This window comes from Melopsittacus undulatus, chromosome 9, assembly GCF_012275295.1.
Source record: "Melopsittacus undulatus isolate bMelUnd1 chromosome 9, bMelUnd1.mat.Z, whole genome shotgun sequence".
In the NCBI taxonomy this organism is placed as follows: Eukaryota; Metazoa; Chordata; class Aves; order Psittaciformes; family Psittaculidae; genus Melopsittacus; species Melopsittacus undulatus.
The window spans coordinates 13,188,844-13,213,688 of NC_047535.1; the positions used below are offsets into that span (position 1 = coordinate 13,188,844).

The 24,845-nt window shown below is 54.1% G+C and overlaps 1 protein-coding gene across 1 annotated transcript in view; it reads left to right on the forward strand.

Moving 5' to 3' along the window:
- The first annotated feature begins 4,425 nt into the window (after window positions 1-4,425).
- The window catches only part of CCDC33 (coiled-coil domain containing 33), a 40,630-nt gene continuing 20,210 nt past the window's right edge, over window positions 4,426-24,845 (forward strand). The window contains exons 1-7 of the mRNA XM_031045951.2: window positions 4,426-4,735; window positions 5,448-5,905; window positions 17,459-17,622; window positions 21,877-22,001; window positions 23,638-23,747; window positions 24,484-24,585; window positions 24,718-24,809. Of these exons, the coding sequence (XP_030901811.2) occupies window positions 4,426-4,735; window positions 5,448-5,905; window positions 17,459-17,622; window positions 21,877-22,001; window positions 23,638-23,747; window positions 24,484-24,585; window positions 24,718-24,809 (1,361 nt within the window). The remainder of the gene's footprint in view (window positions 4,736-5,447; window positions 5,906-17,458; window positions 17,623-21,876; window positions 22,002-23,637; window positions 23,748-24,483; window positions 24,586-24,717; window positions 24,810-24,845) is intronic.

Genomic DNA, 24,845 nt, shown 5'->3' on the forward strand with positions numbered 1-24,845 from the left:
GCAACCAACCCCGTGCTCCGCTCTCCCTTTGATTAGGCAGAGCTCTTCGGCACAGGAGGCAGCTTGGGCCAGCCCCCTTCTTCCCCAGCTCTCTGCAGGCTCAGCTGGGTTGTGGCTGCTCCCTCCGAGCCTGGGCTGAGGTTTAGGGGGGGAGCCCAAGAGGCTGAGGTGTTGCTGTGTGTCCCCCTTCCATGGGATGCAAACATCACTGCTTCCTCCTGGGATAAAGCAAAGGGCCAGCTCCGAATGCGTGTAGGACCTGGAGCCTCATTCTTCACCCAAATCCTGTGGCTTTGTTTGGATTTGTCCCCTGTGTGTGATTTGGGAGGGTGTGGAACAGGGAAGGGAAGTTTGGGGTTGGGTCAAGCTTGGGGAACACCATCACCAAAGCATCCCCCTTGGAAATGGCCAGATACTGCCCAGGGCTCAGAGAGTGATGGGCACACAGCAGTGGGAAAAAGCCTGGAGGAGGTGAGAAAGGGATGCTCTGGGGGATGCTTTGCCCCAGGAGTGGGTGCAGGCAGCTGGGAGGAACAGGTAACTTTGCCACATTGTCTTTATCTGCCTGCTCCTTGGCCGGCACATCCTTCCCACCAGCTACACTCAGTGCAGGAGACAGCAGTTTACAAGCAAAGGCTATAATCTGGACAAATACAGACACAGCATGTGACATGTAAGTGACATACATGTGACAGCAAGCACAGCGGAGGAAAATTAATCAAGGTTGAAGATTTAGCTTAATTTTTAGCCAAAACCTTGTGGCAATGCTGAACAAACTGACCTGCAGGCTTGGTTGGTTGGGGTGTTTTTAACTCTCTTCCCTGGGATTGCTCCCTGGGAAAGCTGAGGGATTGGGGAAGGGTTTAAAAGAGTGGGAAAAGGCTGGAATTCAGAGTCACAGGGTTCCCCCTCCAACAAAACTATTCCAGCAGTGTCCATCCTGATCTAGCAAAGTGGTCACTATATAAATGCACAACAGCCACGGAAAGGCTTTGTTGATACCAAAACACCTCAAGGCACTCTAATACCCTGCAGAAAGTCGGTATTCCAGCAGCTTGGCATTTTGTCTCAAGGTGTCAGGCTGGGAAAAGCCCCACAAGATGTGGGCAAACCAGAAGCTCAGTGCCATCCCCCAGTGCTGCTGCTTGTGCTGGGTAACTATGGACACAGGATGGGTTTCCTGCTTCCAGCACCTCTCCCAGCCCTAAGCAGCATCTGAAGGGTGCAGAGCTCCTCACCGTATGCATCCTTGGCCTCTTCCCTACATCATAAGCTGACTCCCAGATCCTTTTTCTCCTTATGGAGAAGTGTCATCTCCCTGTATGTGCTGATGTCCTGAGCCTGTTTAGCCCTGTAACAGTGGGTAAGGTGCTGGAGCATTGAGATTCAGGAGCAAATCACGGCCTCTCACTGCACCAATGGGCACCCTTCCCTAAAGGAAAGAGCTTTTACATTGAGGAACCCATTTTTGGCCAAACCATGCAGGTCTTATCATCATTACACAGCTTTCCAAACCCAAACATAGAGCTGACCAGACAGAGCTCCAGCCAAAGGCCACCTTTCACTTTGCCACTTTCACAGTTTGCCAAAAGCAGACTTCACACTGTCCTATGAAGCAGCTTCGTTCCCAGCAGAGCCATTGGAATTGGGATTTGGTTTTGGGAAGGTCTCAGCCCCAGGTTTGCCATGTTAAGATGATGGAGGTGGCACCTCCAGACCTGCTGCACATCCATCTTTGGTACAGCTGGGGAAATTCTGCATGAGTGAACTGTGCCTGAGATCAGATGATGGGCAAATGAGTCTTTGATGATGCTGTCATTAGCAGTGGCTCCGTAATGTGTTTGCACAAGGAAATTAAGCCTGCTAGTTAAGGCTGAAATAGCTCCCATTTGCCCGCATTAGAGCCTGCAGGGTTTTAATTGAGGCAGAGGAAACATTCAGAAGCATCTGGGAGCTGAAGATCCTTCACACGGACACCAATATGATCACTGCGATTCCTGCTGCTGTGCCCCATGGAAGCAGCACAGGGTCCCCGCTATGGTTTGGGGTGCAAAGAGAGGGATGGAACAAGTCCCATCAGATGGCATTCTGCACAGCAGTGACATCCCCAAATGAAACTAACAGCCGAGATGGCCAGGATTTTGTAGGTGAAACAGCTCAGAGCAGCATCACACACTCAATCCAACCTGATTGAGTAACCCTGAGATCTCAATGGGGAGAAACCACCTTGGACCAACACAGCTCTGCTTTGGGAGCACTGAGCACTCTCCAGCCATCAAGGGAAGGAGCCACCAAGTCCTCCGACAGTGCTAGAAGCATTTATGCTCGCAGCTTTCACAAGGAAGCAATCCAGCCACCAGCACATCGATACACCCTAGAGACACCAGTACACTTCCCGACAGGCTCGACTGGCAGGGAAATGACACATCCCCCCCCATTGCACCAACTCATGCTTAGCACCAACACACAGCACCATTTCCTCCTGCTTTAAACCCAACCCAGTGCCCCAGCCCCCCTGAATTATGACCCTTTTCCCTCCTGTCCTCATCCTGACCTCCACAGCATCTTCATCACAGCAAATGCATCAGCCAAGGTTGTGTTTGGTACCACAGCCTGTATTTTTCCTTCCCAAGTAGAAACTGAGGAAGCTCCAGAAGGTCCAAACAGCCTCCTGGAAGCACCAGGGAGCTGTGGGAGACCAGGATTTGTTTTTAGTGGGTCCATCATGCACCCTACCAAAGGGATCCTTGGAGACAGTGATTTTTAAGACAGGTCTTGGATGCCCCACAGGCCCCTGGGCTTATCCCATAGCCAAAGCCTTATGCCCATGGCCTCAGATGCTGGTTTATCCCCCAGCCCTCTCCCCGAGGATAACGTTGTTGTCTCAAACTTGCACCAGCGTGAAGAGACTGGAATGTGGGTTTTATACAGAGCTGTCTCAGAGAAGGGCCATCTGCTATCCCGGCTCCAGCTCACGTTTCACTGGGAGCATCCCAAAAGCTGTGGGAACACGCTATTCCCAGCAGTGATGGAGGAATGAGATCTGACAGGGCAAGGGGGTCCTGGTGAGGATCAGGCTGTGCTGCTCCAGCTCCTGCCCACCCCAGACCATCAGCCCCTTGATATCAGTCCCCAGATACCCATGGTGGGACTGAGGTCCACATGCTCAGCTGGTTCAGCAGGTGAAGGAGCTCAGCTCCAGTTGCACCAGCAAGATACATGCACCCATATGGGAAAGAGCAGCCCATGCACTGCTGAGCTGGAGGAAAGCCAAACCTCTTTGCAGCCAGCTCTGCTGCAGGGCATCACCTCTGGAAGGCCCCAGACACGCATTCAGGCACCCCACCAGCCTCAGTTTCCCTTCAGCCATCCCCAGCCCTCACTGCAGCAGCAAAATCCCAGCACTGGGTCAATCCCTTGGTGCCCAAAGCCCAGCAGGGCTGCAAATGCACATCTGAGCTGTGCTTGTAAAGAGCTATTGCATCTGCTTGTTGTGTAGACTCTTCCAGCCACTGGGCAGCTTCTGCTTTGGGCTTGTCTGCAAAGTGAGCAGGGACTAGGATGAGGTGGGTGAATGCCCCTGATCCCTTTGGGGAGCTGATCTAGCAGCCTAGCTAGATAGCAGCCTGCTCCATAGGCTCACCCCATGCCTCTCCCTTGGTTTACCTGACCCTGTGCCACCAGCAAATGCACACTTGCCCCAAAGACAAACCCCAGGGCACCAGTGCAGGCTTGGGTGCTCAGTCCCATCAGTGGGAGGTCAGCAAACAGCCCATGGGTGAAGGAAAAGCAGGATTGTCCCACAGGAGTCAACACCACATGGAAGCAACCTGCTTGGTTTGCACCATCCTCAAAACCAACATTGTCTGAAGGCTCTGCAACATTCAGCAAGCACATTTTGAGGTGAACTTCCCAAGGAAAAGGGCTCAAAGAGCCATTGATACCCCTCTGCAAGGATGCATGCACCTACCAGCACACACTGCGTGCACAGCCATGTGTGTTGCACTGCTCAGCATCACCCTGGATATCCCGGGTTGTTTGCTGGAAGGCAGCCACTGCTTTGCATCTTGTTACCTGGTTCCCCAACAAACAAACTGGAGTTGCAAGCCCTTGTCCCTGCCATTGCTCAGGGGCAAGAAAGCTCTCAGCATTTCCCTGTGGCACCAAAGGATGCTTTTGCAAGGACAGGGATCTCTTCCCCTCTCTTGCTGCCTTTGAAAGCTGCCTTCGGAGATGTGAAGCCAACACATACCCAGGAGCACCCCCAGGCTCTTTCCCTGTCTGGGAAAGAAGGGAAGAGCAGGAGCAAAGCCAGCTTGGTTCAGAAACCCACCCCAGGCTGCTGCAAGGGTTTGCTCTGGGGCAGAGACCTGCAAGATCACTGCTAACAAGGAGGGTTCACCTCCAGATCCCACCTCCATCCCCATGCTGGTCAAGGAAAGGGAGCTTCACGTCCCCCTGGCCCTGCAGCTCTCCCGGCTGAGGGCTGAGGAGAAGATGCTGGACTTTGAGTTTGAGGTGCTCAGCATCCAGTTTAACCAGCAGGGCCGCTATGCCCTGAGGCTCACGGTGGAGAACCCGCTGCTGCAGGGCTCCAGTGCTGGCATCCGGCTCCGTGTCAACAGCGGGGAGGTCACCCAGGGCAGCACCAGCACCACCGACACCATCGAGCAGAGGGACCTCCACCAGCTCTACTGCTTCCAGAAGAGAAAATTCACCTTCACCCTGCCCAGAGGTAAGGGGCTGGGTGCCATGGGGGTACCTGGCAGGGGAGGTGACACAGGAGCACGGCTCTGCAGCACCGAATCCTAAAATCAACCAGGAAAAGTCCTTTGAGACCATCCAGCCCAACCCATCCCCAGCACTGCCAAGGCCACCCCTAACCCATGGCACTGAGGCCTCATCTCCACACTGTGTGAACACTTGCAGGGATGGTGCCTGCAGCCCTGCCCTGGGCAGCCTGTTCCAATGCCTGAGCACCCTCTGGGGAAGGAATTGTTCCTCAGCTCCATCTAAACCTGCCCTGGTGCAGCTTGAGGCCATTTCCTCTTGTCCCATCCCTTGTTCCTTGGGAGCAGAGCCCAGCCCCTCCTGGCTCCATCCTCCTGTCAGGCAGCCATAGGGAGCCATCAGGTCCCCCCTGAGCCTTATAATTACTATAGCAAGACCAGCTTGTCTCAGGCTTACAAACCCCTTGTACCACAACCCTGAGCTTGTGTCCAATTAAAAGTGCCTGAGCTTAGTGGGGTGGATGGGGCAGCTCCAGCTTGCAGAGTGGGACCAGCACCCCAACAATGCAAACATTCCTCAACCAGCATCCAGGCTGGATACCCCCTTGGGTGTGCTCATAGGCAGGGATAACCAATGCTGCTGATGGACAAGCCCGGGAGATGCTCCTGGAGCCAGGAGCTGCCTGGGGAAGCCTCACCCCATGCTGGTCCTGGCAGGTTTCTGCAAAAATGACAAGAACCACGATGTGCGGCTCCACATCGAAGCCCTGTGCATGCCCCGGAGGGCAGCAGGGCTGGGGAGGAGCAGGCAGGTGGGTGAAGCCTTCTTTGCCATCTACCCCCGGCCCAACCAGCCCCACATGAAGCTCTCTGCCGGGCGGGATGAGGACTGGTACCGCTACAGTGCGGTGATGACTTTGCTGCGGGTGGGCAGTGAGCAGCCAGAGATGCACTGCGGCCGCATGGCCTTCACCGCATCCCTGCACGAGCACCGCGCACCCACTGCACTGGTGGTACCCACGTCACTGTCTCCCAGCACCCAGAAGGGCCAGCAAGCAGCAAGCCCAGCAGCAGCATCCCCAGCCCTGGACATCCCTGCATCCAGCCGCTTGCACCATACACCAGAGTCTGCTTATCACTCACTGCCCACTGAAGGCTATGCCTGCTCTCCACAGGTAGGGAAGCATGGATCTGGGGGCTGGAGATCCCATGCTCTGGGTAAACAAGAGCAAACCAGGCTGGTTTGGATAGGATTTAGCCTTAGGGTAGCTAGATGGCTCCACATAGGCACCAATTGGAGTAGGAAGCACAAAGAGAGAGGTCTCCATAGCTTCCAGGAGTATCTTTGGTAAAGAGCACCCCCCTACCTCAGTTTCCCCTCTCTCATTCCTCTTGGTAGAAACCTGGTACCTGCCCCCTGCCTGCAACCAGAGTTAGGGGGCATCTCCATCCAGGACAGGATCAAGCTGGGATAAGCTCAAGGTACAGGCAAGGTCTTAGTGGGATAACAGTCACACAAGCAAAGCCAGGAAAGTAGATCCTGCAGTCAGATCATGCTCAGAGATGTAGGAAAAGAGCATTTATAGGATATTCACCTATCTCTGTCCAGCCTAGTTTGTTCCAACACAACATTAACCATCCCCTACTAAAGATAAGGCCTACAGCTTATGCCAGATCTCACCCACAGTAGGACCAGAACCTCCAAGCCTCCTGAATCACCCTCACCTTCCCAGCTGGTGCAGGGCAGCCCCTCCAACAGAAACCCTCTGCCTCAAGGAAGATGCACCCCACAACATCACTTTACCCTCCTTTATCCCCCCCTTTTAAGGGTTGCAAGCAGTCAGCCCCCATCAGAGGCAGCTGGGAGCTGGGTGGGTGCTCTCTATAAGGAATGGAGGGAAGGCTGGGCTGCTAATAGATTCATTAATAAGCTCATTTTTTAATAATAATAGGTGTTGGGGTCTTCTCCCTTTTTCCTGGGGCAGCTGGGGCTGTGGAGGAGCAATCCCTATGGATCTAAGGGTCTCTAAGTCTCAAGTAAATGGTTGAGGCTGGTTATGGCTGTTTTGGTGGTAAGGAAAAGATTTCCCCTTGAAGGGTACATTCCTAAGCCCAAGTGTTAGAGGATGGAGCTGGGATGCAGAGGGTGTCCCTGGGGTATGGGGGGGGGGGGGGGATGCTATGGGAAGGACTGGGGAAAGGGATGCTGGATCACATAGCTGGTTCTCCAAGTCCTTCCTCTTACCCACAGAGGCTGCAGGCTGGCCCTGCACTTGGCTCCTCCCCGGAGCTCCCGAGTGGCTCAGCAGATGAGCATCCTTCCTCTTCCTCCTCCTCTTCCTCGGTGGCTGTGCCTGCTGCACTGAGCTGCAGCAGCTTCCACCTCTCCTCACCAGGCTCCAGCCCGGATCTGGCCTCTTCGCCAGGGCAGGTGAGTGCAGCCAGTGGAGAAGACACCATCCTGAATAGGTTGTAGTGCTATTACTCAGAGTAGCTTCCCATTAGAGCTTGGGGTGCAAGGGGACAAGGCCACCTCCATCCTTTCCCTGCTCAGCTTGGGTACCAGTGCTGCTCCTGCTCCCAGGTCATTGCATCCCCAGCCTGGCTGTGGGGATGGGGGAATGAGACACCAAACCTTGCACTTCTAATACCAAAAGGCATTGCTGCTGTCCCCAGGCAAGGAGTGGTGTCACCTAGAAGCAATTCTGTTCACATCTGGGGTTGATTTATCTGAAGTATTTCATCTTGCAGCTCCAGTGTAGACTCCTAAAACCTTGGGGTTTAGAAGTTCTGGAAGCCATAGGGCAGGGCTGACATAATCTGTATTTCTTGCCCCTTAGTTACATTAAAAACTGACTAAATAAAGGAAAATAAGACAACCCTTACCCCAGGGGCTCCATTTCCTGCATCTCACTGTAACAATAACAGGTCCACTGACGAAGGCATTGTCCATGCTGCTCTCTGAAGTGTCTCATACACCTGTGAAAACATTGCTTGGGGATGCTGGATTACAGCACCGGAGATAGGCTTGATCTTAGGAACCCTCCCCAGGCATCCTCTGGGCTCTCTTCCCCTTCCAGGGAATGCCCCATGTTTTCCAGTGGGCATGGTGGGCTCGATGGCAAGGTCTTCTGCAGCAAATGCTACTGGCTCAGGGATGGGGCTGGTGGCCCGCACTGAGCTCAGGCATCCTGTGGTGATGTGACAAGGGTCACCATAGGTAGTGGCTCCTATCACAAGCATGTCCTCAATGTTCTTCTTGGTCTTGGTCACTACATTGGTAGGGTTGTAGGGTAAAACTTAGCTTGACATCCCTCTGTCCTGCAGGGTACCCTGCTGCTGCAGTGCAGGGCGCCTTCATGCCTCAGCTCCATCCCTTGTACCAGATGAATGTGTTGCTGATGCCTCTGGGGCACTTGGTCCATGTGTTTCACATGGGGGTGCTCCAGCCCTGTTGAGCTGCTCTCCAGGGCAGCTGCCTGCTCCTTGTGCCACAGGCTGGATGCTGAGCATCTCCGGCCCATGGAGCAACTCCTCGTGCTTCCCAGCACTTGGATGTGTTATCCCTGTCCTGATCGGCTGCAGATTGACTGCCCAGAAAGGCTGATAAGCGAGACCTGATTGAGTTTGCTCAGCAAACGTCTAGACGGAAACTCTTTGGAGCTGCTGAAATCGATGGCAATCGGCTGGGATGCGGAGTGGGATGCAGAGCCGCTCCAGGGGCGTCAAGGCGAGGAGGAGGCATTAGCAAATGCAATTGTGCTGCTGGGCCCCCGGAGGGAATGTGATAAATCACCTGCTGCTGATGTCACCCAGCAAGTATGTGCCAGGATGGGGTTTATTTAGGAATTAAAAGCAGAGCAGCAGGGGGGCTCTTGGCTCCCGGCCCCCATGGGGGGCTGGAGTGATGGAAAATGGATTGGAGGGTGAGGGTTATGGGGAAAGGGGTGGACCAGGTGGAGCTGGGAGGGGGTTTTAATCTCCTAAAGCACTCCTGGGATGCTGTAGTCCAGGGAGAGTTGAAGTTATGGAAGCTGCTTGTCAGTCTGGAGCTGGTTTAGCTCTTGGTGGTCCAAACCTGCATCTCAAAGCGTCACGGGCTGAGCCTGCAGTGCACACTGAAGATGAGCCCTAAGCTGAAGTTCAAAAGCCTAAAAAGCTTCCTGAATTCAGGCAGGACTTGTGTGATCAATGGTTTGGGGAGTCAGTGATGCTGAGGGGCAACTTCAGAGGAGTGAGGGGTCCCGTACAGCAGGGCTGCTGCTTGGATGAGTGTCCGTGTATGGCATCCGTCTGTTTTGCTTTCCCAAGTGGCAAATACATGAGGGCGCTCCCAGTGGGAGACCAGATCCTTGATGCTGCCTCTGTGCTGAGCATCTCATATGCAGGGCAGTGGGGGTGATGGATGGGTGCCGAGCTTCACATGAAAGGACAAGTTGTGGGGATAATGATTTTTCACATCTCCCCGCAACCTGTGGGTAATGTATTCCAAGGCACGAAGCAGGAGGCTCTGCTGGCTCTTCAAATGCCTTGTGTGTGTTGCGGAGCCAGACAGCTCCCTCATTGTCCCAGAACCTGGTCACGGCAGCAGCAGATCGATTGTGTGCCATGGGTGATCTCTCAGTCAGTGTGCTGAGCTGTCAGCACCAGGGATACTGCCCTGTAGGGACAGGGCAAGGGGAATGGCTTGAACCTGCCAGAGGGGAGACTGAGATGAGCTCTTAGGCAGAAGCTCTTCCCTGTGAGGGTGCTGAGGCGCTGGCACAGGGTGCCCAGAGAAGCTGTGGCTGCCCCATCCCTGGCAGTGTTCAAGGCCAGGTTGGACACAGGGGCTTGGAACAAGCTGCTCCAGTGGGAGGTGTCCCTGCCTGTGGCAGGGGTTGGGACTGGACGAGCTTTAAGGTCTCTTCCAACCCGAAATACTTCCTTCCCCAGCCTGGCGGGGATGGAGGCTGGGACTGGGCTCACCAGGACCCTTGGGGGCCCAGCAGCAGAGTACAGGGTTCAGTTAATGGGAATCAGCCCCCAGGTCAGCAGAAGCCTGTCCCTTCCCCTGGGAACTGCTCCCGTTTCACAGGCAGCAGGTCCATGTGGAGCTGGGGATAAGGAGCCAGCTCTGGGAGATCTCCTTGGCACTTGGACTTGGTTGCAAGCTGGTTTGTTTCCAGTCTCCCTGGACCAGCTGGCAGCGAGGCACCCATCCCAACACAGCAATCTGCTGCTGTCGGGGTACAAGGAATCGCAGCAAACAAATGGGTTTGCACACAGCTTGTTTCCCAGGCTGGAAGAGCACCGGGATATCGGGAAGCTGCTGCTTCCCATGGTCAGCCCACCCCATCCATGCCATGCAAGGCTGACTGTGACTTGTGGAGCTTATATAGGTCTGAAAACTGGGACAAAACCTGCTCCTGGCCCTGCTTATGCTTTATTTCATCCCTTTGGATTCCTCATGAAGCTAAGAAGTTTCCCTAAGAAAGCGTGTGCGTGTGCAAAGTGATACGGTGTAACATAAATCACAGGGGTGAGCAAAAGCCATCCCCAGATCAGCTTTGGTTCTTTAAGCAGGATACAGAAAGCAAAGCAGTGACTCTGTACTTCAGGCACAGAGATCTGGAGGGGTCTGAGCCACAGCTGGACCTTTTGGCCCCTTTTTAGGGTGGGTTCAAGCTGGGACCTCCTTAATGCCCGCAGGGGGGGTCCCAGGAGCCCCTTCCCCATCCAGATGTGGATAACAGGCTAGGAACTGAGTTCACTTGCTGGCTGCACTGCCTTTTGGTGGGGAGCACAGTGCAGCCCTGGGGTCTGCTGACTGCTTCAAACCCAACCCAGACCCCACTGCAAGCCTGGCTCAACCATCTGGCTCTGCCAAGGGGCTGGTTTGGGTGTGAGACATTGAGTTTGTGTCCATGGCAGTGCTCAAAGCCAGGCTGGAAGGGGCTTGAATCAAGATGCTCTAGTGAAAGGTGTCCCTGCCCATGGCAGGGGCTGGAACTGGGTGACGTTAAGGTCTTTTCCAACCCAAACCATTCCATGATTCTCTCTGCAGTGGTGGGGGCAGCAAGGCTGCAAGGCAGGGCAAGGATGCTTGTGCCAGATGCAGCTGCCCTCACCATGTGCCCCATCTCCCTGAGTGATGATGGTGGGTAAAAGCTTCTGTCCTCCCATCACCGGGGAGCAGAGCTGGGGCAGAGATCTCTGTTAGCGGGTGATGGATGGCACGTGTCTCCTGGCCAGCTCATCCATCACTCATCCCAGTGACAGCAGCCATCACAGGCAGGGTGGAAGGGGTCCAGCCCTGACAACAGGGTGAGGGGCTGGACCTGCCTCCACTCACTGAAAGGGCAATGAGGCTGAAAAACAAACTTTGCTGACAAGGCTCGCCCCAGGATGTGGCAGAGATGAATAACGCTGCTCTGGTGAGCAATTTGTAGGGCTTTGAAAAGCTGTCAGCCCGGGGAGGAGCGTGCCTTGACGGGCTCATTGGGGACTTTGCCTTCCTCCGCATCCCTGCATCATTCCTGTGCTGAAGGGACCAGGGTAAAGGCGACCTGAAGCAAATGGCTTTGGGGTGCTGCTTGCAGAGCTTTGATTTGCTGAAGGATGATTTTTGGGCGTGCGAAAATGAATGTTTTTAGTGATGTATTGAAAGGAAATTATATTCCCTAAATAACACTGAGGAGCTGAGGCTGCTTGATCCAAAAGTCCTGTTCTCCACATGCTTCTCCCTGCCCTGGTGGAGATCTGGCATGGAAATGGACGAGTGCAGGGTGGCAATTCTTGTTTTCTTAGCTAAAACGGAGAAGCCAGATCCTCAAGAGGTTTCCCAAGCTGCTGCTCCATTTGCTTATCCCTAACTCTTTGGGTGCCCAAAGGAAATGCAGACAGGCATAGCAGTTGCTAGCTCTAATTCCTGCAATTTCAGTCATCATGTCCCTTTAAGTGTCAAATAACTGCCTTGATGAGAAAAGCAAATGGGGTTAAAAAGAGAAAATTGCTCCGTTTTAAGAGGTAGGGGGGGAGGAAATTGCACTGATGCTGCTGATAAATATAGAAAGTGTAGAACTCTCCTAATGGAGCAGACGAGGTGGTGCTGGGCTGCTGGCCCATTTAATTATTTGACAGGTGAATTGGGAGTTTTCGACATAAATGGAAGGAAAATGAATTTGGCAATTTTTAGCCCAAAGGGATTCCCGGCCAGCGGCAATGCTGCTCCCCAGGGAAACGGGCTTGGAGTCAGGATCCCTATGTGCCGATGGGGGAGCGCATCCTTCCTCGCAGCTCTCTAAAGCCACCCTGTGATCTCTAATGAGCTCCCGCAGGGTCCCCTCGAGGAAACAACTTGCTTAAAAATAAGAATAATAAGAATATATTAAGCTCAGCCTGAACCCAAGGGAAAAAATTCCCCCCCCCCCCCCATCCCCATCCCTGCAGCTGGCTGGGAAATGGGAGCAGAGCAGCGGTGTCTGCCCGCAGCAATGGGGGTTACTGGAGCGGGCTGAGGCTGGCAGGATGAAAGGATGAATAAAACAGTGTTTGCTTTCCTGCATTGCTTTTCTTCCTTTTCTCTCTTTTGTTTTGCTGGGCATCTACAAAAGGGCTTTAAGCACTCGGGGTGTTTTTCCTTGGAGGATGATTTAAACCTGCTGCAGGAAGTTGTTGGGAAATACCCCTTGTAATACAATGGGGTTGAGCTCGGACTGCCTCGGGCCATTGAGGAGCTGAAGTTCTCCAACCATATGGCTGTTTATCTTAGGGCTGTGTTTTGTGTCAGAGTCTAGAGCCTTTGCAGGGGGGTGAATATGCTCTCTAGCTCCTAGAAACCATGTGCTCACCAGCTCCTTTCATTTGGGAAGCTGATGGCTGTTCCTCATGTACCTACCTCTATGTCATTCTAGAGGCTACTTCTCAAGGGAAAAGGCTGCTCCATCAGTGGTAGGTGTCATTACAGGGGGCTGTGCTCTCCTCTCATCCCACACCAAGCAGCTCAGAGGCATCAGGGACCAAAACCTGAGAGGGAAAAAAGCACCTGGACCCCCCAGCATAACAATCCATGGATGAGTTCATGACCCTTCCACTGCTGCATTGTGCAAAAGCCCCTTGCTTTGAAGGGCTCGCATCCCACTGCAACCACATCCCTGTTTGAGGGACCGTAGTGCTGGGGATGCCCATCAATGCAGCTCAGTGCTCCTCTCCCCGGGGTGGGAGCAGGGGTCAGAGGAAGAAGAGCGCTGATACTGTTTTAATCTTCCTTTTAACTGTAATTGCGCTGGGCCGGCTCCCCCGAGCTTGTTCCGGAAGATGCATTTTTCCCAGCTAGATTGCTTTCCTTGTTTTCCTCATTGGAGACAGGCCGGGGCCTGTGTCATGCCAGCTCTGCATTAATAGAGCCTCAAATGAGATTTCACAGCCTCAAATCTGATTAGCACCGAGGCTCCGGTTGCTTTGGAGAGTGGGGCAGACAGCCGAGGAGCCGTGATGCTCAAGGGGGTGCAAACCCATACGGATGTGGGATGTTAGGTTGCACTCTGAACACACTGAGCTTGTGGGACTGACACAGGACATAGGGATAGCAGGGCATGGAGCAATGCATCTCCCACCCCCAGAAGCCATGGATTCCAGGTGCTCAATTGTCCCTCATGCAGCATGTTGGGAGAAGGTGAGTCTGGGCAAAGCAGCTGCATCTGCTCACCCACCAGCCACTGCGTCCTTGCTGTAAACCCACATTTCACCCCATTTTGCTGCCTGATGACCTGTAAAATCCCTGTCCCAGTTCCCTGCACCTGGAGGTGCACGCTTGCTCAATGTTGTGATGGGAGCCATGATGGGCTGCTCATCCCTGTTATCAGGAGATGCTCTGTGGTGTCCTCTTACATCACAGAGCCCTGAGGTCCAGCCCTGAGAGGTGACTGGATCAGTTAGGATGTGCCAAGGAACACCTGAAGATGTGGCATCCTCAGGGTGGCCTAGCTCTGGGATGTCCTGGCTATGCTCCAGCCCTACCTTGTGTTCAGATGTCCCATGGTGCTGGAGGTGTAACCTATGGCCTCATCCTGCTGCTTGTTTAAAGCCAAGTGGCACTTTATTTCCCATCCTCTCAGCTGCCAGGGGAGGGGAAGCAGCTTGCCGGTGTTTAGCTGCCGTAAGGAGGCTTAAAAGGAGCCTGGGGAGACATCACATAGGAAAACTCACACCAGCCCCAGTCCATCTTCGCTTATGGAGCCTACTATTATTTTATGAAGTCTCAGGAGGAGGATAAAGCTGACACGTTCCCAACAGCAGCTCATAAATTGCTAGGGGCAGGGAGGAGCTCGGGGCTGTGAATGCTCCCACCATAGAGGAGCAGATCCCTCCTCCCACAACAGCGGCATCACTCCTGGCTTCAGCCAGGGCTCGGAGGCTTGTGGGGCTCTCTATGAAGTACCTTTCCATGGCACGGCAGGGACCGATGTCTTCTCCTGCATAGTGGTGCATCCCCCCTGGGGAGCGCTGTGGTACAGCCCCAGCTGCTCACCTCTGGTCTTGTGCTGCTCAATGCACATAAGGGATCAAACCTCGAGGAGAACCTCCTGCTGTGGGCAGGGGTGAAGCTGCGATGGAGGAGCTCTGCAGGACCGTGCCTGGAGGTCCCTGCTGGCTCCTGGCCTGGGCTGTCCTCCCCGAACTAAACACCAGGCTCTTGAGGCTATTTATGTCTTGTCAGCTCGCAGCCAGAAGCAATTTAATCTTGGCTGAGCGCTGCTGTAGAGGAGCTGTCTGGGTCCCGGTGCTTCGCTCCTGATGATAAAGAGTTGATAGGAAAACAAATTAGGATGATGGCAGCTCCGGCAGCCCCGTTAATCAACCTACCCGCAGCATCGCAGGCTGGATAATGGATGATCAGCATCAAGGATGCTTTAAGGGTGGCTTGGGGTTAAGGTGCTGTGTGGGATCAGCATGAGATGCACAGGGAATGCTCCAAGGGACCTCAAACCTATGGTGAGACCCAAACTGAGACCCTCAGGAATAAGGGAACTGTGTTTTTCCTCCACCTCCACAAATAACAGGTTGCAAATTCCTGGCTAAGAGCCCTTGGCTTCGCAGGGATGGAGAAGTTGTTCTTCCAGCTGAGTAAAAGAGCTACAAAACAAGCGTAGGCTTTACCTGGCGCCTCCTTTCTGGAAGGAATACTGAGTTTCCTCCTGGATTTAATAGCGACTGGGGTTTATTTCAGCAGTTAATCACAGCCTTGCTGAAGGTTTTGGGTACCAGTTGCCTACAAAGCCTGGCATTGTTCATGCTTGCTATATTTAAACTGTTTTGTTCTGCTGAGCTTTACTTAGCTTTACCCTCATTCATTTTCCATCAAAACCCCTCACTAATTGTCATGCTGTAACGATTGCAGTGGTAAAACCTTGTTTTCCAGGGAGATGTGAATATAAGCGGTGGGTATGAAGGTGTGCGCTAAGAAATCTGTGTCTCTTATCTGGAATGTGAAAGAAAATAGGGAAAATTGTCCCAGATTAATGAGCTGGAGCTGTAAATAAGGGTGTGGGACAGTGATCCAGCATCACAACTTAGGTTCTGTGTTCCATTAGTGAGCTCAGATGTGTCCAAGCTATTCAAAGCAAGGCTGTTTCCCAGCTCAGCCAGCTGGAATACCTCTGGATTGGGATTTTAGGGAGTAATTGGGATGCAAATACTCCCTAAAACTCCAAAGCTGGAGCCTGAACAGATGCTTTTTTGAAAGGAGAGATGGGTCTCAGGGGGAGAGCATCCCTGGCTGCACTCCTGTGCATGCTTCCTGCCTGTATATCCAGCATCTTACCTCTTGGAAGGGGCCTTATACCCAAGTCTGTGCTTTCATCCTCTTTCCCCCAGATCTATCCTGTATTTTCCCTCTTTGCCAATGCCAATGAGGCAAAATCATAGCCTCCGCCTTCCCCCCCTTTTTCTTGCCTCTCTGGCAATGCCTTGGGAAGGCACAGGGACAGGCTGCCCTGTGCTTTGGGGGGCTCAGGGGGTGCTGAGGCAGTGTATGGAGCCTCTGTGGCTCTATCAGGGAGTGCCTGTGCTTGTGGGGGTTGACCTGATAGCCATCATCCCATGTCAGGTCAAGAAAGCCTGTAATTTCCCCTCTCCATCAGCGTTGCTGGGCGGGGGGATAATTACCATGGAGCTGGAGCCAGGGTGGGATTGAGATCCATCCACAGAGCAAGTCAGGGTATCCTCCCCCACTTTGTGTGCCTGCTCCTTTGATCCCTCTTTCTGGCTGTCATGGATGCAGAGCCTGTCCCCAGCACCCACCCCGAGCTCCAGCTGGCTTCCAAGCTGACAGCAAAGAAATAAGGGGGGGGAGGGCGAAAGCTGCTTTCAGTGGGTTTTCCAAGCTGTTGCTGGTCAGCGCCCTCAAGTTTCCATCCTGAACACAATCCCCACGTTTGGGCTCGCATCCCCTGTGGTGGCAGGTCACCTTTGTGCTGCCAAGCCCATCACCATCACCCTCAGGAGAGACAAGGGAGAGGGTTTAGGACACACCAGCCCCTCATTATGGAGTTTGGAGGCAAAGCCACGTGTCGGAGGGGATTTGCAGGCAGCAGCTCTGAGAAGCCCTCAGGGATGTTGATGGGCTGGAGCTCCTTGCTCAACCCCAGGAGGTCAGTTGGATGCACGCAGGGTTTGCTCTGCAGGCTCTGAAGTGGTGCAGGGTGGCTTTTAACCCCTTGTACCCACAGCCCTGTGCGGTGTTGGATGCATTCATGCTGCGTGCTGGCCAAGGCGAGGATGCAGCCGGTGGGGACAGGGCTGTCTCTCACTTGGAAGGGGTGTGATGGGAGCAGGGACAGTCCCCCCATGTGTGAGGAGCGGCAGCTTGCGGCTCTGCTGCTCCTTATCACATCAGCTGGTGGGAATTAATGAGATGGGGAGGGGGAGCTGCTGCACTCGCCCCTTTTTCCCCCCTGGATTGGGCTGAGATCCCAATTCCTGCAGGATTCCTATCAATTGCAGAGATGTCTGGGCTGGAGAAGGGGGAGTGGGGGAGTTGTTGGCATGTCAGAGGGCTGGGAGGGGAAATGTACGTGCTTTAGATCATAGAATCCCAGCCTGGTTTGTGTTGGAAGGGACCTTAGAGTTCATCCAACAACAACCCCAGCCACAGACAGGGACCCCTTCCACTGGAGCAGCTTGCTCCAAGCCCCCGTGTCCAACCTGGCCTTGAACACTGCCAGGGATGGGGCAGCCACAGCTCCTCTGGACACCCTGTGCCAGTGCCTCAGCACCCTCATAGGGAAGCAATAGATGGTTAATCCCAGCCTTGGTGACCTGATGAGGGGTCTTTGGGACTGCAGTGTAGCTGGCCCCGGGGGGCCATGCAGGGCAGGAATCCTGGACTGGTTTCACCCCAGCAGGATGCTCTCATGCTGCTGGTGTCCTCCCAGGGAGCCTGGTACATTGTGGCTCTGCAATGGCATGAGGACATCCACAGCACAGAGCCACAGCTAGGCCCTGGGGACAGGGAAGAGGTAGCTGTGATGGGGATGTGCTGAGGACACCATCTCCTCAGCTTGTTCTCCTCCATCCAGGTTTTCAGCATTGAACAGGAGACATGTCTGAGTCATGGGAATGTGCTGGGGATGTCATCTCCCCAATCTGAGCTCCCAGCACTGAGCTGGTGCCATGGGGATGAGGTTGGATGCTAAGGACATGCCTGCTCTCCCCACCTTGATGTCTCTCCCGCTTGGTCCCAGCAGGTATCCACATCCCCTGCTGGGACAGAGGACCCCAGCTGTGCACCGGTGACCGCTGGGGGCCATGTGGCCCGTGTGGGGAAGGAATCCATCACCATCATCTTCCACGGTGCCAGCAACCTGCCAGCCACACGGGAGGGCCGGGTGCCATGGCCATATGTTGTCATGTGAGTACCCAGCATCTATGAAGGGGGACAGTGGGGACATAGGGAAAGGGTCTAGGAGCTGTTATTAACCTTTGCAAGCCTAAAGGAGGGGGGAACGTCTTTACTAGCACATGCACAAGCACCACCTTCATAGGATGCTCACTGTGGGAAGAGGAGCCAGGATGGGAAAAGGCAGGGAATGGGCCACTTTGGCTTGCATGGGCATCAGGAAGAAAGCATTCCTAATATTGAAAGTATAAAATGATGTCAAAGAATCCACAGGGTAAGGCTGCCTGGATTTCAGGATGATATCATAATAAATAAAAGAGTGTTTTAATAAATAAAACAGAATGCTTGGGTAAGGAGAACTTGGCTGTTCGTGCATTATGCATGTACCAGGGGACTCAATTAGCCGGTCAGGCTTTGGTCTGTGTTAAGAGGGAGGCCGCTCTGCTTAGCACTGCTGCAGGGTGAGCCCACGTTCCCAAAGAGCCTTTCCAGGAGCCTGGAAAGCTTTGGCATTGCTTCCCATGGAAAAGGGGGGAGAAAGTGGCTGTCAGTGGCTTTGGAGCATCTCCTGGCTGCGGAGCTGGGTTTCTCCAGGTCAGTGCTAGGCAAGTTGGTACCCAAGTACCAGGGAACAGGTGTGGGGCTCATCCACTGGGAGCAATCAGCCTGGAAACATCTCCTCTGCAAGTGTGTGGAGCAAACTGTTGCTTGCTGGGCATTTCCCAGTGCAGAGACCCTCAGCTCTGCAGTGAAAGGGGTCCTGAGGCCTGTCAGGGTGGCACAGTGGCAGCCCCATGGTGCCTGGTGCCAGCTGCATCCTGGAGTCTCCTGGGAAGGAGGGATGCATCTCTCCATCGTGATTTTGGTAGCCAAGGATGGCTGACACCTGCAGCCTGATGGGAGCTGGATGGTGTGGGGCTGGCAGCCCCCACTGCTGCCCTTTCACCACCCCTTCCCCTCTTTCCCACTCCCTCATAACAAGGACCCGCTCTCAGCCCAAGTAACTCCCCCGCAGGAGTTGTCTCTATTTCCATAAACCAATTATACCCAGATGATCTCAGGAGATTTAAACATCAATATCCTAAATGATAGCACGAGGGTGGCGTGTGATTGTTGCATCTCTCTTTACATTCTGGTGCTGCTCCATCACAGCATTGCCATGGTAACGGGAGAGTGATGGAGGGGAGGGTGGTATTAGGGATGCAGGACACATGAGGGGCCTTTTAGTAACCATAGTGAGGGAGCCAAGGCAGAAGGGAATCAGTTATTGTTTCTCGGGCACTTGCTTTTGAAGGAGAGTAGCATCTTGCAGTTAAAAGGTGGGATTTATAGATGGGCAGCAGAAGCCAAAGGTGGATGGAGACCTGGTGGCAGCTGATCCCCCCCGAAGCTGATGGGTACCACCAGTGGAGCCAGCCCGAGCTCAAACTGAGCATCACCAGAGCATCAGTCCCCAAAATCAGGAGTGGGATGGGAGGAACTGAGCAATCCCACTCCCACAAGCCCTTTGTGGCTGTGCCCAGTCACTCATGCCCAGACTTGGCATCCCACATCCATAGCTGTGTCAGTCCACTATCCCTGCTCCATAGTTTTATGCATTGCTTCCAGCTCTCCGTGCAGAGTATCAGGAAGTGAATAGCTCAGTAGAGTGAATCTGAAAGACCCCAAGGAGCAGGAGAGCCTCTGCAGGCATCCATTGGCTCATCCCTGCCCTGGAGAGGATGGGGCTTCTCCTCCAGGGATGCTCTGGGGTTGTGGCAGTGGCTTGGCTCTGCTCCTCATCCTCCGAGCACTAAGCAAATCCCCCCTCCCTGCTTTCAGGGGCACCTGTGGGCTTGCTCCACATCTTCCTTTCACTCACAAGCTGCTCCTGGGCCGGTGTGATGCAGGGATGACCTTGGCTTGCTTTGCAATTAATGTGTTTGCAATTAACAGCACAAAGAGACTGGCTCTGCCCAGCCTCTCCTCCACATTGAGTACCACAAAAGCACCACCTTGCTTCTTCCTTTCTGTTCTTCAGCACCAAGAAACTCAAGGTCGCTGCTGAATGCACCGTCTGCTCCCAGCCAGGGGAATGGGGGCTCCAATGTCAATGGGTTTGCTGTGCAGGCAGGGGTCCTGGTTGTGGTGTGGATGGGGTGCTCCACCTTGGAAGGGGTGGGGGCGCTCCTGCAAGCAAAGTCTTCTGTACCCAGAAATAAACCTGGGTCTCAGCTGATAACCCTGGAGCAAGAGGGGTGGGAAGTGGGAGTCTGCAGGTCCCCTCCTCGCCCCAGCACTTGGCTTAGGTCACAGTAGGATGAAGATGGATCCAGGGTTAGAGGGTCAGGAGCAATGTGAAAATGGGGTTTCTCACATGAACAATTCTCCCTTTCTCATTCTGAGCCTGCTCAGCATTGCTCTTACACCTCTGCCCTGAGCACAGCGGTGGGGGCAGTGCTGCCTTCTCCAGGGCCACATCCTGCATAAGCAACACCCTGGGTATTGGTCCTGTAGCTGTGGCCATGCTACACAGGGGGTTTGTGCCTGCACCACCACGTTGCCACTGCAGGGATGTCTGCCCCAAGAAATAACTTACCCTGCAGAGATGATACCTTGGGATGCCAGATGAGTGTTTAGGCTGTGCCCCGGGTATCACACACAGCACCGTGCTGGGTGACACATGCTGCAGCTGAGACATTGATGTATAAGAACTGCCCAGGGGTGGCTGTCTTTACCCTTTATCTTTATCCCTCGTCACGGCAGTGGGTGGCTGGTGCATCCCCACATGCATGGCAGTGCGAAATGCCTGCCCCAGCACAGGCAGGGAGGGATGCTGAGCATCAGAGGAGCATCTCATGGTCCATCCCAGCCAAGTCCTGCCCCAGGGCATGCGATCTGCAGTGCCTGCTTGCTGGAGACAGAGTCTCCTGCCCCTGCATGTCTGGGGTGAGGAGGAGGCATCAAACCATCTCTGCCATTCCTGCTGCCCCCGGCCTGTTCATTTGATTCTGAAGCACATCCCCATGTGTTGTGGAGGTTTTCCCCACCCCCCTCCCCACTTCACAGCTCTTTTTGAAAGCACTCTCATCCTTAGGCAAGTCTATAATGAAGGGGGCCCAGAGCAGCTTGTTCTCACCCTCCTCCTCCTCCCACCCTCCAGCCCAGGTTTGCCTTCATTCGGACTCCAAGCACGTTGCTGGTAGAGCAAATCCCCCACAGAGCTCATTACTGGAGAGCCCGTTCCCTTCCAGCCCCTCTACAACTGGTGCCAGCCCAATGCTAATTCCCACCTGGCAGAGCCGGCCGGCTCAGCTCCATCCCTCCAGGATGCAGGTGGGCTTCTTCATGGGGAAGGGAACACGTGGGAGATGCGAGAGGAGCATGGGATGTTGATGCAGCGTTGCTGAGGGTCCATTCAGCAATGAGAGAGGATGGAGGTCTTGCAAGCATAGAGCATCCTCCCATCCATCTGGGATGAACCTGCTTGGTCCCAGCACTACCTGGAGCTCATCCTGCAGCTGGAAGGACCTTTACCATCTTCTTTTCCCTGAGCTGGCAAAGTGCCACCAGTGTTCTCAGCCATCACTGTGCTCTGGTAACCTCTCCCTAAGAGCTGTGTTGGATCTGCTCCAGCAGGAGCTTTCCTAGGGAGCTAGCACTGGACACTTTGTCATCTTCATATCCAGAACAACCCAGTGACAGGGCTGGTGTATCTGTGTCACACTGACCTGACACCACGTCACCATCTCCCTTCACCCCACCGTCAGGGATGGAGAGGACTCACGGTCACCATGGACCACTCTACCATGCTCTTGGGATTCCCAGGATAACATCAAGAGGCTCACAGGGTCCCCTTAAAGATCTGCCAGTGAGCGAGGGCATTATAATCATTAGCCAAACTCATGAGGAATTGATGATCAATTGATACAAGTGGGAGAACCAACCCCAAACCAGGCCTCCACCAGCACAGATGAATTACCCAGGGCCCATGGCTGCTGTAATTAATGCTCAGCCTCGTTATGTGCTGACTTTAATGATGGCAGTCGTTAGCATTCAATCTTCTCCTTTCCCAGCAGCCTCCTCCCTGTCCCTTCATCAATACAGCACATAATTAGCCTCTGGGGTCTGAAATAGCCTTTTGGATAAAAGGGGCTACAAACCCCTTTTATCCAAGGGTTGGCTGCGCTGAGCGGGAACAGTGCTCATCCCTCTCCCAGCTCCCTGCTCACACATTCCCCTTCCACACCCAGCAACCGGCCTCTTTCACCTCCCTTTTCCTCCCAGTGACACCAGCAGAGGGGATGAGCAGAAGCCGGAGGTGACCCGAGCATCCTCAGTGCCCACGCATGCACCCGCCTGGGAGGAGGAGGTGACAGTGGAGTTGGATGCTGAAGACATAGGCTGGGCAGGTGAGAGCATCGGGGACCATGGGGACAGGGGTGAGATGGGGCTCATCTCCTCAAAGGGTTAATCTGGGGATATTAGGGAGCCCATGCATCCAGGGAGAGCACGGCTATCATGGGGATGAGCCATGCCCTGGGCCATGCATGGCTGTGGTGCCTTCAGAGTAGGACCAGAAGGGATATGCTTCCAGCTGCAGGATGGAGCAAGTAACAGTGTCGAGTTCCAAAGCATCCCATGGGAATAAGTATGAGGTGAGAGCATCCCACATCTTACCCCAGTGCCATCCTCACCCCTTGTATGGATTGGACCCATGTCATGGTGCTGCTACTCCCCATGCTGGGCTGCTAAGTCTGTAACTGTAATAAAACTCATGGCATTAGGGTCTGGGATTTGATTCTAATCACACCCTTACAAAACCAACTGTGGGAGCCAATCTTCACATCACGCCTAATCCCATTAGACCCTGACCTACATGAAATTGAGGAGCTTTTGATATGCTTTGGACCTGCCCCATGCAGTACTGGGAGAGATGCTGGGACCTCCACCCCCTCTCTTCTGCCTCCTGGCATCCCCCAGGTGTTCAGAGGTGTTCATCCCCCAGATGTTAAGACTAGAGGTGTCATTTCCAGACACAGCTCACACCTTTTCTTTCCCAGAAATACAGTTTCCACCCTTTTTTTTGCCCATAAATACAGTTTCCATTGGTGGGGCTGCCAAACATGATCCATCATAGGTGATGAGTAGCAGAAAAGCCGCTTGTCTCTCGCTTGACCCTGGAACATTCTCCCTGGTGCTCTTTCCACAAGGAGCTGGGAGAAAAAGAGAATCTCCATATGAACCAAGCACTTGCTGGAAAGCAGGGGCTCAGGAAAGCATGATCCATGCTCTTACCTGGTCCATGCTCTTACTTGGTCCATCGTCTTCATTTCAGAGATGCACACAACCTGTAGCACACCAGGTTGGCCAAGCAGGAGTTAAGGCGGGTGCATCAGCACTGTCATTAAGCTGGGGGAAGGGAAGCCCAAGTCTTGATGGCAGCATAAAGAGAGGGCGGTTTTCCCTTCCATCAGCTCCTTTTTTTGTCATAAAAGGCTCCTGGTGCTTGTCAAGTAAATTGCAGCTTTGCTTTAAACTCAAGGAAGAGCTGGGGGTGCCAGCACCCGTGGGGTGATGCTGCTGTGCTGGGGAACAGATGGGTACCAGGCACCCCTTAGAGGACAGGGGTCCACCATGGGCTGCCCCAGGGCAGGGATTGTACCCTGGGTGGGCTGGAGATTGGGAGGTGGATTAGATGGATCAGTGGGAAATTCTGGCTTCTTAGATGGGAATCTGAGCTGCACCGGTGCCAGCTGCTCATGGGCTTTGCTTTCCTGGGGATGCCTTGGGAATGCTCTCAATGGCTCCTAGGGAACCATGTGTGTGTGTATAGAAACCCAGGATGGGTGTAAATCCCATCCCTGTTCATCCCAACATGACCTGTGAGGCAAAGGGGCTGCTGAGAATGAGTCAATCCCCCCATCATCTGTCCCTCCATCACCCAGACCTTCCCCAAGCCTCTCCCCATGGCCTCACCCACTCTCCCCTTCCCCAAATGCTACGGCCAGCCCCACTCACCCTGACAGCTGACCCTCTCCCTTCCAGCCCTGACTCTCACCGTGGCAGATAAAGCCACCAAGGAGGCACTGGGGACATTCCAGCTGCCAGTGCGGCACCTCCAGCCCTTCCAGCCCCACCGCTGCCGGCTGGTGCTGGTAGGTACAGAACCTGCTCCTGCATCCTCCTGCTTATTCCTGCTTATTACTTGGAGGTTCACCAGCTGTAGCGTGGAGTTGCAGGCAAAGAGAGCCTTGTGTAACGGTGTAATCCCGGTGGGAAAACCGAATTTGGCGAGCTGGGGAAGGTGCACAAAGAGGCTTGTGAGCTTCCCACAAGGTGAGAACAAGGCAGGCCTTGTGCAGGGCTTTTTCCATCTCTCTCCAGTGGGAAAATGTGGAGGAAAAGCGATAGGATCGCAGGCTGGGAAGTGCTTTCACCCTCAGCATCCTGGGGAAGGAGATGTGGGTCCAGGCTTTACATCAGAGCATTGGTTATGCAGGGGTTGCTGTGCATTAATCAGTGCAGGCAGGTCCCCAGCTGCAGAGAGGAGCCCCTCGGTGGGGATTTCTCCATCCCAATGTGTTAACAGTTTGGACTGGGCTTTGATAGCTCCCTGTGTGTCTGAGACCTGGGAAACTCACCCAGTACATCCAGGCTCCCCTCTGCTGTTTGGCAGAAATTAGTTTCCTCTTCCCTGCTCAGAGATTGGGAGCGATTAAATATTTAAATGCAGTAGGATTTATTATATTGATCTTTTCTGGGAAGGCTCAGGGGCACTGTGAGCTTTCATCATCTGTTGGTGCTTCATTGTCAGCACTGGGCTGCAGGAGCGCTCGCCTTTGGTGGCCTTGACCCTTCCTCCTCCCATGGTTCACTCTCCTTCTTGAACAGCCAAGGACACGGGACCCTGTGGGGATGGTCCTGCATGTCACCATCACCCGCAAAGGGAGCTTCATCCCTCGCTGTGATGGATTGAACTACGTGGCCTTGGAGGTGAGAGGTGGTCCAGGATGGAGCAGAGCATTGTGACTTGGGGAGGATGCTGCTGCATGTGGCTGTTGATGCTGGTTTAGGGCAGCTTCTTCCCCCTCCCTTATCTTCTGGTCCCTCACCATGGACCCACAGGTGCTGCTTCAGGGACTGTCAGCCCCTTTGGCCACCCCTCCTGGGCCCCTGGTGGCTGTGGCCAGAGTTGTGACCAATGTTCAGGAGTACAAGTGAGTGATGGCCATGGGGGGTGTTGGTCACAAGGG